General features: G+C 42.8%; 1 protein-coding gene and 1 long non-coding RNA gene across 6 annotated transcripts in view; one reads left to right on the top strand and one right to left on the bottom strand.

The window, feature by feature from the left end:
- Positions 1-3,076, bottom strand: part of LOC108514444 (uncharacterized) — a 14,699-nt gene extending 11,623 nt beyond the window's left edge. The window contains exons 1-2 of the long non-coding RNA XR_001881221.1: positions 2,982-3,076; positions 2,661-2,846 (exon numbers count right to left, since the gene is read on the bottom strand). This is a non-coding gene — a long non-coding RNA (uncharacterized LOC108514444). The remainder of the gene's footprint in view (positions 1-2,660; positions 2,847-2,981) is intronic.
- On the top strand, positions 2,890-13,432 carry FBXO39 (F-box protein 39). Of its 5 annotated transcripts, none has more exons than XM_017850708.1 (4): positions 2,890-3,071; positions 5,678-6,810; positions 12,572-12,748; positions 13,076-13,432. In XM_017850708.1, exons 2-4 carry the CDS (start codon positions 5,788-5,790, stop codon positions 13,202-13,204), a joined length of 1,329 nt encoding a protein of 442 aa, XP_017706197.1. In that variant the 5' UTR covers positions 2,890-3,071; positions 5,678-5,787; the 3' UTR covers positions 13,205-13,432. The 5 variants fall into 5 exon arrangements, with proteins under 5 accessions (XP_017706197.1, XP_017706195.1, XP_017706194.1 ...); XM_017850706.1 differs by having other exon boundaries at positions 5,708-6,810; XM_017850705.1 differs by lacking the exon at positions 2,890-3,071 and adding an exon at positions 3,142-3,297 and having other exon boundaries at positions 5,708-6,810.
- Positions 13,433-14,307: the final 875 nt, after the last annotated feature.

Here is a 14,307-nt window from a genome sequence, read left to right on the forward strand (position 1 = left end):
CTGCTGAAAGAAATCAGAGATGACACAACTGGAAAAACATTCCATGCTCATGGATAGGAAGAATCAATATTGTTAGAATGGCCATACTACTCATTGCAATTTATAGATTCAATGCTATTCCTATCAAACTACCAATAACATTCTTCACAGAATCAGAAAAAAAAAATGCTTTAAAATTTATTTGGAACCAAAAAAGCACCCAAAAGCCAAAGCAATCCTAAGCAAAAAGAACAAAGCTGGAGGCATCACATTACCCAACTTCAAACTATACTACAGGGCTACAGTAATCAAAACCGCATGATACTGGTACAAAAAGCATGGTACTGGTACAAAAGCAGACACACAGATCAATGGAACAGAATAGAGAGCCCAGAAATAAAGCTACACACCTACAACCATCTAATCTTTGACAAAGTAGAGAAAAATAAGCAATGCGGAAAGAACTCCCCATTCAATAAGTGGTACTGGGATAACTACCTAGCCATATGCAGAAGATTGAAACTGAACCCCTTCCTTACACCAGGTGCAAAAATCAACTCAAGATGGATTAAAGACTTAACCGTAAAACTCCAAACTATAAAAACTCTAGAAGATAACCTAGGCAATACCATTCTGGACATAGGAACGGACAAAGATTTCGTGACAAAGATCCCAAAAGCAATTGTAACAAAAGCAAAAATTGACAAATGGGACATGGTTAAACTAAAGGGCTCTGCATAGCAAAAGAAACTAGCAACAGAGTAAACAGACAACCTATAGAATGGGAAAAAATATTTGCAAACTCTGCATCTGACAAAGGTCTAATATCCAGAATCTATAAGGAACTTAAATAAGCTAACAAGCAAAAAACAACATAATTAAAAAGTGGAAAAAGGACATGAATAGGCACTTTTCAAAAGAAGACATACACGTGGCTAACAAGCATATGAAAACATGTTCAACATCACTTATCGTTAGAGACATGCAAATCAAAACCACAACGAGATGCTATCTCACATCAGTCAGAATAGCTATTATTAAAAAGTCAAAAAGTAACAGATGTTGGTGAGGCTGCAAACAAAGGGGAACGCTGATACACTGCTGGTAGAAATGTAAATTAGTTCAGCCATTGTGGAAAGCAGTTTGGCAATATCTCAAATAACTTAAATCAGAACTACCATTGACTCAACCATTCCATTATTGGTTATATACCCAAAGAAATCTAGAGCATTCTGTCACAAAGACATATATACACAAATGTTCACGGCAGCACTATTCACAATAGCAAAGTCATAGAATCAAACTAAATGTCCATCAGTGGTAGAATGGATAAAGAAAATGTGGCAGCTGGGTGCGGTGTAATCCCACACCTGTAATCCCAGCACTTTGAGAGGCCGAGTTGGGTGGATCACCTGAGGTCAGGAGTTTGAGACCAGCCTGGCCAACATGGCGAAACCCCGCCTCTGCTAAAAATACAAAACTTAGCTGGGCGTGGTGGCAAGTGCCTGTAATCCCAGCTACTTGGGAGGCCCAGGCAGGAGAATTGCTTGAACCTGAAAGGTGGTGGTTGCAGTGAGCAGAGATCGTGCCACTGCACTCCAGCCTGGGCAACTAAGCGAGACTCTGCCTCAAAACAAAAACAAAAACAACAAAAACAAAAAAAAGTGGCACATATATACCGTGGAATACTATGCAGCCATAAAAAAGAATGGGATCATGTCCTGTGCAGCAACATGAATGGAGCTGGAAACCATTATCCTAAATGAACTCATTCAGAAACAGAAAACCAAGTACCACATGTTCTCACTTATAAGTAGAAGCTAAACATTGAGTACACGTGGATACAAAGAAGGGCACCACAGACACTGGGGCCTACCTGAGGTTGGAGCATGGAAGGAGGGTGAGGATGGAAAAACTACCTACCTGGTACTACGCTTTTTATCTGAATGATGAAATAATCTGTACAACAAACCCTCGTGACATGCAGTTTACCTATACAACAAGCCTGCACATGTGCCTCCGAACCTAGTTAAAGGAAAAACGTTTGGACTATTTTTCATCTTTTGAACAAAGACAATGGTTTGCCCAAGGACTACAAATAAACAAGGAGAAAAAAGAAAGGTTCCAGTTTTGTCTGAAAATTCTGATTAAACCTCTGGGCCCTGCAGCCTGGAGTACCTGGAGAACTCTACACCCACAGAACCCGGCTTTGTCCCCAAAGAATTAAAAACGCCTCTGGAAAAGCTGCTCTTCCACCTTTCTTTGGGTTCCGCACTGGTTTTCTAGGGCCAGGGATGGCAACCACGGGAACCCCAGGATGAGGGCAGTGCTCAGGGCAGCACAAGGTGTTCAGGGAGGGAGAAAGAAACGAGGCTGGGACAGTGGGTAAGGGCCAGGTGAAGTGGAGAGGGGCGGCTTCGAAGGCCTCAGGCAGGGAGAGTGGCGGGGGAAGCCTAGCAATGCAACCTATCCAGCAGCAAACGGCACACTCCCACCTTTCTGCCTGGGCTTTGAGGAGACCCAGTTAGGGCACCCGCCTCTGCTAGGGGAGGAAAATAGGTGGGTAGGACGTCTTTAGATTTCCCTCCCTGGTTGGCACCTGTGTGATATGGTGGACCAACCCGGGGTTCGAATCCCACCTCCCCACTTACTACACGTTCTCACTGGGAAACTTTATTCACCTTCCAACACCTCCGTCTCCGTATTTGCGAAATGGATGTGTTTGTATTCCTATCTTCCTTGACGGGGCGGTGGAAGCAGCTCTCTAGCTTTGTCTTGCCCAGCTAAGTCTGGTGCTTAAGGCTTTTCTTTGGGAGCTTTGTCTGAAGAGAGGAAAGTGGACCCAAGGGCTGAGCACGCTGCAGCGGCTTCGATAAAAAAACAAACAAACAAACAAAAAAACCCGAGACTGGGTCAGGATGGGAAAGGCAACGAACTGAACGGGCTTGAGCCCCACGTCTTCCCTGCGTGCAGAAGGAAGGGCAGGAGCATGCCATCCTCACCTGGAGCGCCGGCCGAGCCTCCGGCCTCGCGACGCCTGGCCAGGGCCCCATCTGGCCCCTCTGCACACGGGATCCACTGACCCGGCAACTGTAAGTTTGGGACTGAGACCTGGGGGCAGGAACAGAGTCTTGCAGGTGGCGGCGCGTCACAAAGGCGGCCCGAGCTTGGTATTTAGCCTGGGCCAGAGCAAGGCGCAGACCCCGGGCGCCCACGGAGTTGGCGTCGGAGCAGCAGCGGCGCGGGCGGGGCAGGCAGGCGCGCTCACAGTCCCCGCAGCCCAAACTGGGCGCAGCCCGAGCAGGGCTCAGCGAACGGGTAACGGGCGAGCGTGGGCGGGAGCAGGCTGGGGTGGCGGTGGGATGCCCGAGGCCGGCGTAGGGGAGGCGGGCTGCTCTCATCGCCTCCTCTGGGAAGTGTCTTTGGCTGCAGGAGTTGCCGGGCCAACTCTCCTCCCGCGGTGGGTAGGACATCTTTAGATTTCCCTCCCTGATTGGCAGCTGTGTGATATGGTGGAACAACCCTGGGTTCGAATCCCATCTCCCCACTTACTATACGTTCTCCCTGGGAAACTTTATTCACCTTCCAACACCTCTGTTTCCGTATTTGTGAAATGGATGTGTTTGTATTCCTAACTTCCTTGACGGGACGTTGCAGAAGTACCTGAGCACCCACTTTCTTATTAATGGCAGCCAGCTCTTGTACAGCATTTACTATGGGGTGGGCACTGTTTCCGGTGCTTTCCAGGTATCAGCTCACTTAATCCTCCCAACACTAGGAGAAAGGCACTATTACTACCCCATTCACAGATATGAGGACTGAGACACAAAGAAATGGACTTGTCTAAGGTCATCCGACTGCAATGGGCATAGCTAGCATCCAACCCACTAAGCTACACTGCCTCTGATGGGGTCTGGGGGGGATAAGGGGAGGCTCCCAGGCATTAAATAGGACTTCAAGTATCCTTGCAGCAACTCTTCCAGACAAACATATTCTTCCAACCCCACCCTACAGCACCAGCGTCTGATGATTTTTCTCACCTACGACCTTGCTGGCCAAAAGGTTTCATGGAGCTTTTATTTATTTATTTATTTTATTATACTTTAAGTTCTGGGATACACGTGCAGAACGTGCAGGTTTGTTACATAGGTATACATGTGCCATGGTGGTGTGCTGCACCCGTCAACCCGTCATCTAGGTTTTAAGCCCCGCATGCATTAGGTATTTGTCCTAATGCTCTCCCTCCCCTTGCCCCCCACCCGCAACAGGTCCCAGTGTGTGATGTTCCCCTCCCTGTGTCCATGTGTTCTCATTGTTCAACTCCCACTTATGAGTGAGAACATGTGGTGTTCAGTTTTCTGTTCCTGCGTTAGTTTGCTGAGAATGATGGTTTCCAGCTTCATCCATGTCCCTGCAAAGGACATGAACTCATTCTTTTTTATGGCTGCATAGTATTCACTGGTGTATATGTGCCACATTTTCTTAATCCTGTTGATCATTGATGGGCATTTGAGTTGGTTCCAAGTCTTTGCTTCGTGGAGCTTTTAAATTGGTTTATCTCTTCTGCAGCACCTTTTAGGAGCTTTGCTTGGTGGAGTGCTGTGGAGGCCCCTAGCCTTGGGCAGTTTACAAGTGGTTGAAGAGACCTATTTCTTCCTTTGTTAAATGTTTAAGTAACTTCTTAAAAGCAGAAGGAGGACGTCAAGGGGTGTGTGGGTCCCTTGGGAGAAAAGGCAAGGACACAGATCACAGGTCAGACACTTTCCAGACTTCCCCACCTCTTCCTTCAACAGTTACCAAATCGTGTCTTCTACAGAACTCGCAAACACATCCCCATTCCCGCCACAAGGCTGGGACTCTGCTCTTGACTGTCCTTCCTCTCCCCACCCTCCCCGCAGAGTGTCCTTTCCACACCTCAAAACTCACCACGTGGCTTCCAGACATGTGACCCATCAACCTTCACGGCTCTCCGTGACCTCAGCTGGGGTTTCCCACCCTGTTCTGCTGTTACACGTCTTGAATGTAAACACAACTGTCCACAATGTAGCTAGATACCGGAAGGGGACAGGCCATGTCAGGATTCCAAAATCTTGGGGAAATGGGAAGTGGGACTCTCTGGCCTCTAGGACATAATCTTTATCCCTTCACTCAGGACCCCATGATCCAGCACCTCCCACTGCTCCCACGTGATCCAGTTCCTCCATTCCCAGCCCACATAACAAGTTAAGTGCCAGATGACCAAACCATTTTTAGTTCCCTGAACGGGAACACGTCACATACATTCACAGTTCTGTGGCTTTGCACGTGTTGTTCCCTCTGCCCAGAATGCATCAGTTCCTCCACCACTACCACTTGGCCCACCTGATCTGCCTCGCAAATCCCACTCCCCCTTCAAAGCCCAACTCAGATGTCACCTCCTCTGAGCAGCCCTCTCTACTTCCAAACACTGTATTTAGCCAAACAGAGTAAGTCACCCTCCATGTGTGCTACCCCGCACTAGAGTCTGCCTGAACCTTCCCACTCTCTCACAGGGTTATAATGGAGTACTGGTCTGTATCCCTGGATAGACTATGAAATCCTTGCAGGTGTGGACTGTATTATGAATGTATCATTGAACCACCCACACCTAGCACAGTGCCTAATGCACTTGGGACCACAGGGAAAGCTGGTTCATTTGAGTTTCATCTCTGTTTGACAGGTAATGGCTCTTCTTTTTTACTCCCCACAGAAAGCAAGTGATTGCTTTCCTTTCCTCATTTTCGGAAGCCCTGCCTAACACACAGCTGCACTCTACATCCCAGTTCCTGGATGGACGAAGAAAGTGAACTGATCCAGCCCCAAGACCAGAGCTGCTGGGCCACTCTGCCCGATGTGTGTCTGTGCCGTGTTTTCTGGTGGCTAGGAGACAGGGACAGGTCCAGGGCTGCTCTTGTCTGCAGAAAGTGGAACCAGATGATGTATTCTGCTGACCTCTGGCGGTACAGGACCATCACCTTCAGCGGGAGACCTTCCAGGGTACATGCATCTGAAGTTGAGTCAGCTCTTTGGTATGTTAAGAAGTTTGGTCGTTATCTGGAGCGCCTGGAGGTCAAATTCCTGAATCCTTACAATGCTGTCTTGACCAAGAAGTTCCAGGTCACCATGCGGGGCCTCCTGTCTTGTCTGAGTAAGAGCAACAACCGTCTGAAATCTCTTTCCATCCAACACTTGGAGCTGGACCGCCTGGTGTGGAGGAACAGCATCAGGAGCTCATTCATCAGGAGCTTGAGCTTCTTCTTAAAGAAGATGGGCAAACACCTGGATTACCTCAACCTAAAAGGGGCCAGGCTGACCGTGGAGCAAGGCTGCCACATTCTTGACTCCCTCAGCCACCTGAGGAATGAGAATGTGATCTCAGAACTCAACATCGAGGACTACTTCAGTCATCACCTTGCTGTCTACAGCAGCCCCCAGTTCAAAAAGACCATGTCCACATTCCACAATCTTGTGTCGCTGAACCTCAACTACAACTGTATCTCCGACGAGCTGCTTGAGAACTTGTGTGAGAACGCCAGCACCCTCTGGACCATAAACATCAAATGCCACATTCATGACCCCCATGGACAGGTCATCTGGGGTATGTCCTGGGCCAAGCTGGCCAGGCAGGCCACCAATCTGAAGGTGAACTTCTACTTTGAACGGATCATGAAGTACGAACGCTTGGCCCGAATCCTCTTGCAGGAGATCCCAGTCAGGAGCATCAGTCTGAGAAGCTGCTATTTCAGTGACCCAGACTGGTCCATGAGACCCACTCTGACAGATCTCCTGCCCACCTTCCGGCACACTCTGCAGGTAGGTAGGACTTGTGAGGAGTGACTGCTGTTTAGGTGACTGGCTTCCCCAGAAGAAAGCCCACTGCTGCCTGCTCTTGGCTGAGCTCCCAAATGTTCACTCAATCTCAAATTGAAGTTCTAGCAAATATCACCAACTAAGCCTCCTCCCCTCCTCCCAAGACCACAGTAGGCAACAAGAGCTGCTACTCACTTCCTCCATGTGGTAGACACAAGGAATTATCTGGTTAGCTGTCAGCCAGGGAAAGCCCCTAAATCCCCACTCAGAGCTATGAAGCCTGAGCCGGGAGGTGCCCTGCAGGTGAAGAGCGGCTGGGCTGCCTCTTCCTACCTTTCCACCAGGTCACAGCAGCATGCAGGAGACCCTGTGACTCTTGTGGTCAGATCTCAGTTGGGGGATCTGTCTGGTTATAGCAGTGCCAGTGCCTGGTAACCGGAGAGATAGAATGGGGAGGACCGGGCCAGACAAAAAGTCAAATTTGATTTACACAACCAAAGAACTCAGAGTTTTGGGCTGTTCCCTAATCTAGCAGCTTTCTCATCTGTAAGATCAGGATCATTTTGTCTTTCCAAGGACCTCCCAGTGGTTGTGACAATTGATATTAACAGGTTTATGTATCTCTACAAACATAGATGGACTGCAAGGTGCTAGTACCTCATTAGGGATCCACATGACCCTAAGGTGGGGTAGGGCAGACATCATCATGGTGCTTGCGTGCTGCAGAAGAACTTGAGGTTCAGTGACCAGCCCACAGTCACCCAGCCAGTCCACTGCAGGGCTGGGACGAGCACCTTGTATACTCCAAGTACACTGCCTCCAAATTCCAAGTTTTGCAAACTTGGATGAGATCACCATCATTCTCACATCTCTTCCTCTAAGAACTACATGTCCAATCTCCCTTATCTAAAAAGCCACCAAATTCCATTAACACCAGACCTGTCCTACAAGAAATGCTAAAGGGAGTTCTTCAATCTGAAAGAAAAGGGCATTAATGAGCAATAAGAAGTCATCTGAAGGTACAAGATGTATACTTACTATTACTTACTGGTAATAGTAAGTACGCAGAAAAACACAGAATATTGCAACACTGGAATTGTGGTGAGTAAACTACTCATATCCTAAGTAGAAAGACAAACATATAAGCTGATAAAAAATAATAACAACAACAACTTTTCAAGACCTTGACGGCACAACAAGATACAAATAGAAACAACAAAAAGCTAAACTGTAGGGAGACAAAATTCAAGGAAAAAGTTTTTATTCGTTTGTTTATGCAATCAGTGTTAAGTTGTCATCAATTTAATGAGTTATCAGATACTGTCTGCAAGCCTCACCGTAATCTCAAATCTAAAAACATACAACAGATAAATAAAATAAAAAGCAAGAAATTACACATAACTCCAGAGAAAATCACCTTCCCTAAAAGGAACACAGGAAGGAAGAAAAGAAGGAAGAGAAGACCACAAAACAACCAGAAAACAAATAACAGAATGGCCAGAGTAAGTTCCTACTTAATAATAACATTGGATATAAATGGACTAAACCCTCTAATCAAAAGATGTAAGTGGCTGAACAGATTAAAAAGAAAGACTCAGCTATCTGCTGCCTACAAGTAACATATTTCACCTATAAAGACACACATAGATTGAAAATAAAGAGATGGAAAATGATATTTAATGCCAACAGAAACCAAAAAAGAGCAGCAGTAGCTATGCTTATATGAGACAAAATAGTTTTCAAGACAAAATCTATAAAAAGAGACAAAGTCATTATATAATGATAAAAGAGTCAATTCAGCAAGAGGATATAACAATTGTAAATAGATATGCACTCAACACTGGAGGACCCAGACATATAAAGCAAATATTATTAGGGCTAAAGAGAGAGATAGACCCTGATATAATAACAGCTGGAGACTTCAACATCCCTCTTTCAGTATTGGGTAGATCTTCAAGACAGAAAATCAACAAAGAAACAGCAGACTTAATCTGCATTAGGAACAAAAAGGGCCTAAAGGATATTTACAGAAATTTTTATCCGATGGCTGAAGAATACACATTCTTCTCCTTAGCACATGGATCATTCACAAGGATAGGCCACATGTTAGGTCACAAAAAAGTCTTAAAACATTCAAAAAATTGAAATTATAACAAGCATCTTCTCTGACCACAACAGAATAAAACTAGAAATTAATAACAAGAAAAATTTTGGAAATTACATGAACACATGGAAATTAAACAATATGCTCCTGAATAACCAGTGGTTCATGAAGAGATTAAGAAGGAAATTGAAATATTTTTGAAACAAACAATAATAGAGACACAACATACCAAAACCAGTAGGATACAGTGAGCAATACTAAGAGGGAAGTTTATAGCTATAAGCGCCTACATCAACAAAGAAGAAAAACTTCAAATAAACATTCTAATGATACACTTTAAAGGACTAAACAAACCAAAGGCAAACCAATCCCAAAATTGGTAGAAGAAACAATAAAGATTGGAGCAGAATAATGCAAAAGATCAAGGAAATAAAGTTTTTGAAAAGATAAAATTGACAAACCATTAGCCAAAATAAGAAAAAAATGAGAGAAGACCCAAAGAAATAAAATCAGAGATGAGAAAGGAGACATTACAACCAATACTGGAGAAATACAAAGGATAATTAGAGCCTATAATGAGCAACTATATGCCAATAAATTGGAAAACCTAGAAGACATGGATAAATTCCTAGACACTTACAACCTACCAAGATTGAACCATGAAGAAATCCAGAACCTTGACAAACCATTGACAAGGAACAAGATAGAAGCTGTAATAAAAAGTCCTGAAGCAAAGAAAAGCCCTTGACCTGACGGCTGTACTGCTGAATTTTATCAAATATTTAAAGAAGAACTAATACCAATCCTATTCAAACTACTCCAAAAAAATAGAAGCAGAGGGAATACTTTTAAACTCATTCTACAAGGCTGGTATTACCCTAATACCAAAGCCAGATAAGGACACATCAAAAACAAGAAAACTATAGGCGAATATTCCTAATGAACGTTGATGGAAAACTTCTCAACAGATTACTAGCAAACCAAATTTGACAACACATTACCAAGATCATTCATCCTGACCAAGTGGGATTTATCACAGGGATGCAAGAATGGTTCAAAATATGCAAATAAATCAATGTGATACCTCATAACAACAGAATGAAGAAGAAAAAACATATGATTATTTTAATCAATGCTGTAAAAGCATTTGATAAAATTCAACATCCCTTCATGATTAAAACTCTCAAAACACTGGGTGTAGAAGGAACATACCTCAATACAATAAAAGCCATATATGACATACCCACAGCTAGTATCATATTGAATAGGGAAAAACTGAAAGCCTTTTCTTTAAGATCCAGAACAAAGTAAGGATGCCACTGTTACCACTGTCATTCGACATAGTACTGGAAGTCCTAGCTAAAGCAATCAGATGAGAGAAATAAAGGGCATCCAAATAGAAAATGAAGTCAAATAATTTTTGTGTGAAGATGATGTGATATTATATTTGGAAAAACCTAAAGACTCCACCAAAAAAAACTATCAGCTAAAAAAATTCAGTAAAGTTGCAGGATACAAAATCAACATACAAAAATCAGTAGCATTTCTATACGCCAACAGTGAACAGTCTGAAAAATAAATCAAGAAAGTAATCCTGTTTACAATAGCTACAAATAAAATTAAATACCTAGGAATTAACCAAAGGAATGAAAGATCTCTACAATGAAAACTATAAAATATTGATGCAAGAAATTGAAGAGGACACAAAAAATGGAAAGATATTCTATGTTCATGAGTTGAAAGAATCAATATTGTCAAAAATGTTTATATGACCCAAAGCCATCTACAGATTCAGAGGTATCCTATCAAAATACCAATGACATTCTTCACAGAAATAGAACAGAGAATCTTAAATTTATATATATATGGAACCACAAAAGATTCAGAATAGCCAAAGCTGTCCTGACCAAAAAGAACAAAACTGTAGAAACCACATTACCTGACTTCAAATTATACTGCAGAGCTATAGTCACTAAAACAGCATGAGACTAGCATAAAAACAGATTTTGAGTTCCTTATATATTCTGGTTATTTATTAATCCCATAAAGACCAACAGAACAGAATAGAGAACCCAGAAACAAATTCATTCATCTATAGTGAACTCATGTTTGACAAAGGTGTCAAAAACATACATTGGGAAAAGGACAATCTCTTCAGTAAATGGTGCTAGGAAAACTGGATATCCACATGCAGAAGAATGAAACTAGACCACTATCTCTTGCCATATATGAAAATCAAATCAAAATGGACCGAAGACTTCAATCTAAGACCTCAAACTATGAAACTACTACAAGAAAATGTTGCGGAAACTCTCCAGGACATTGGACTGGGCAAAGATCTCTTGAGTAGCACAGGCAACCAAAGCAAACATAGACAGATGGGATCACATCAAGTTAAAAGGTTTCTGCACAACGAAGGAAACAGTCAACAAAGTGAAGAGACAACCCACAGGAAGAATGGGAGAAAATATTTGTAAGCTACCCATCTCACAAGGGATTAATAAATAACCAGAATATATAGAGCTCAAACAACTCAATAGGAAAAAAAATAGTAATCCAATTAAAAATGGGCAAAAGACTTGAACAGGTATTTCTCAAGACATATAAATGGCAAAATAGATATATCAAAAGGTGCTCGACATCACTGATCATCAGAGAAATGCAAATCAAAACCACCATGAGATATTATCTCACCCCAGTTAAAACGATTTTTATTCAAAAGACAGGCAATAGCAAATGCCGGAAAGGATGTGGAGAAAAGGAAATTCTTATATACAGTTGGTGGGAATTTAAAGTAGTACAGCCACTGTAGAGAACAGTTTGGAGGTTCCTCAAAAAACTAAAAATAGAGCTTACATGCGATCCAGCAATCCCACTGCTAGGTATATACCCCAAAGAAAGAAAGTCAATATATTAAAGAGATGTCTGCACTCTCGTGTTTATTGCAGCACTGTTCACAATAGCCAATATTTGGAAGCAACCTGGGTGTCCATCAATGGATAAAGAAAATGTGGTACATACACACAATGGAGTGCTATTCAGTCACAAAAAAGCATGAGATTCTCTCGTTTACAATAACATAGATGCAACTGAGGTCGTTATGTTAAGTGAAATACGTCAGGCACCGAAGGACAAACTTTGCATGTTCTCACTTATTTGTGGGAGCTAAAAATTAAAACAATTTAACTCATGGAGATAGAAAGTAGAAGGATGGTTACCAGAGGCAGGGAAGGGTAGTAGGGGGTGGAGAGGGAAGTGGGGATGGTTAATGGGTACAAAAAAAGTTAGAAAGAATGAACAAGATCTAGTATTTGATAGCACGACAGGGTGTCTATAGTCAATCATCATTTAATTGTACATTTTTAAATAACTAAAAGAGTATAATTGGATTGTTTGTAACACAAAGGATAAATGCTTGAAGTCACGGATACTCTATTTACCCCATTGTGATTATTACACATTGTATGCCTACAACAAAATATCCCATATACCCCGTAAATATATATACCTATGTACCACAAAAATTAAAAACTAAAATTAAAAGCCCCCAAACCATCATAGCTATCAGGCCCAGAGCCAGGTCGTGGAACTGTTACAGGACAACCCAGCCAGTCTCAGCATCTCTGCCCACACACATCCTCCCTTTCGGTGCTTTTCCAGAAATTAACTTTTGAATTCAACAACAACCACGAGTCACTCGACGAGGAGCTGCACCTCCTCATCATATCCTGCAGGAAGTTGTTTTACTTCAAAATCTGGGCTTTCCTTGATGTTAGGTTTGTGGAGCGGATCCTGAAGAGTCAGAAAGAACGGCAGTGTGCCCTGCGCACGCTCAAGGTAAGCGGCCCCCAGGCTGGTTCCACGGGGTGGAGTGGGGGCATCCAGGAATGGCACTTCCGCTCTGGAATGAAGGGCAGAGATAAGGTAGCGAACAGAATCATCTGCTCATTGGAAATCAGCAGTTTCACAGAAGGGAATTTGGAGCTCTTTTTTCTAGCAGTTGGGTTTGGTCTTTTCCTGATTCTGCCAACATATTTTCCTGATTCAACAACTGTATATGTAGATCATTTAAGTTGTTGTCAAGCCCTGAAAAGTGTAGTCACAATGTGTCTGTGTGTGTGTGTGTGTATGCTCATATGTGGATGTATTTCTCTGTTGACACAGGTGAGAATTTATACAAACAGATATGAGACGAATGAAGAGGACAGGACCCTGCGGGAAATTTACAGGAAGTATAGAAAGCTGATCGACTCAGAGCTTAGCTATTTTGTCATCGCATACCCTATGATGTAATGAACGCTCTATAAATGAAGAAAGCTAGGAGCACTTTGAACTTGAAAATCATTTCTCTTAGAACTACACTCGGGCATGGCCAGCCCTCTTACTCCTTTCTCTTCCCCACCTCTCTCTCTCTTTTTTTTTTTGGTCAGTTCAATACCAACACGAGCAGCCCAGCAAAGGCTGAGACTGCCGATGACCTGAAGGCTCCAGGTGGCTTTAAAGCACTATGTTTACCAACTATCCAGGTGTAATTTCTCTTTTTGTCAGTTTTGCTTTTTGACACCCTCACTCATCCACAGAGCTAAAACCCAAAGCCACTCAGAGTAGCTTCCTTTTCTTTTTTTTTTGAGATGTGTTGATGAAAAGACTCAAACTGTGTAAAATATTTTAGAGATTTATTCTGAGCCAAATATTTTAGAGATTTACTCTGAGCCAAATATGAGTGACCATGGCCTGTGACACAGCTCTCAGGAGGTCCTGAGAACATGTGCCCATGGTGATCGGGGTACAGCTTGCTTTTATATATTTTAGGAGGCATGAGACATCAATCAAATAGATTTAAGAAATACATTGGTTTAATTCAGAAAGGCGGGGCAACAAAGCAGGGGCTTCCAGGCTGTAGGTAAATTTAAACATTTTCTGGTTGACAATTGGTTGAGTTTATCTGAAGACCTGGGATCAACAGAAAGGAAATGTTTGGGTTAAGATAAAGGATTGTGGAGACCAAGTTTTACTGCGCTCTCAGATAGCTGACTTCAGAGAGAGCAGGTTGTAAAATGTTTCTTATTGGACTTAAAACGGTCCCTGGCTCTTAGCTGATTATCTCCTGGAACTGGAAAGGAAGGAAGGAAAACAAAGGGGAAAGGACATTTTCTATAGAATATGGGTTTTTCCCCACGAGAGACTTTGCAGGGCAATTTCAAGGTATGGCAAAGAAATATATTTTGGGATAAAACATTTTGATTTTCTTCCGTGTTATGCCAGAGTCAGATTGGAAAGTCACTATATACAGGGTTAAATAAAACCCATCTGACTAGAATTTATGGCTTGTAGGGCATGACTCCTCCTCAGACCCCTTCAATAGGAATTTGGGCAAGATTAAAAAAAAAAAAAAA

The sequence above is a fragment of the Rhinopithecus bieti genome, unplaced genomic scaffold, assembly GCF_001698545.2.
Source record: "Rhinopithecus bieti isolate Rb0 unplaced genomic scaffold, ASM169854v2 scaffold_32008, whole genome shotgun sequence".
Lineage (NCBI taxonomy): Eukaryota > Metazoa > Chordata > Mammalia > Primates > Cercopithecidae > Rhinopithecus > Rhinopithecus bieti.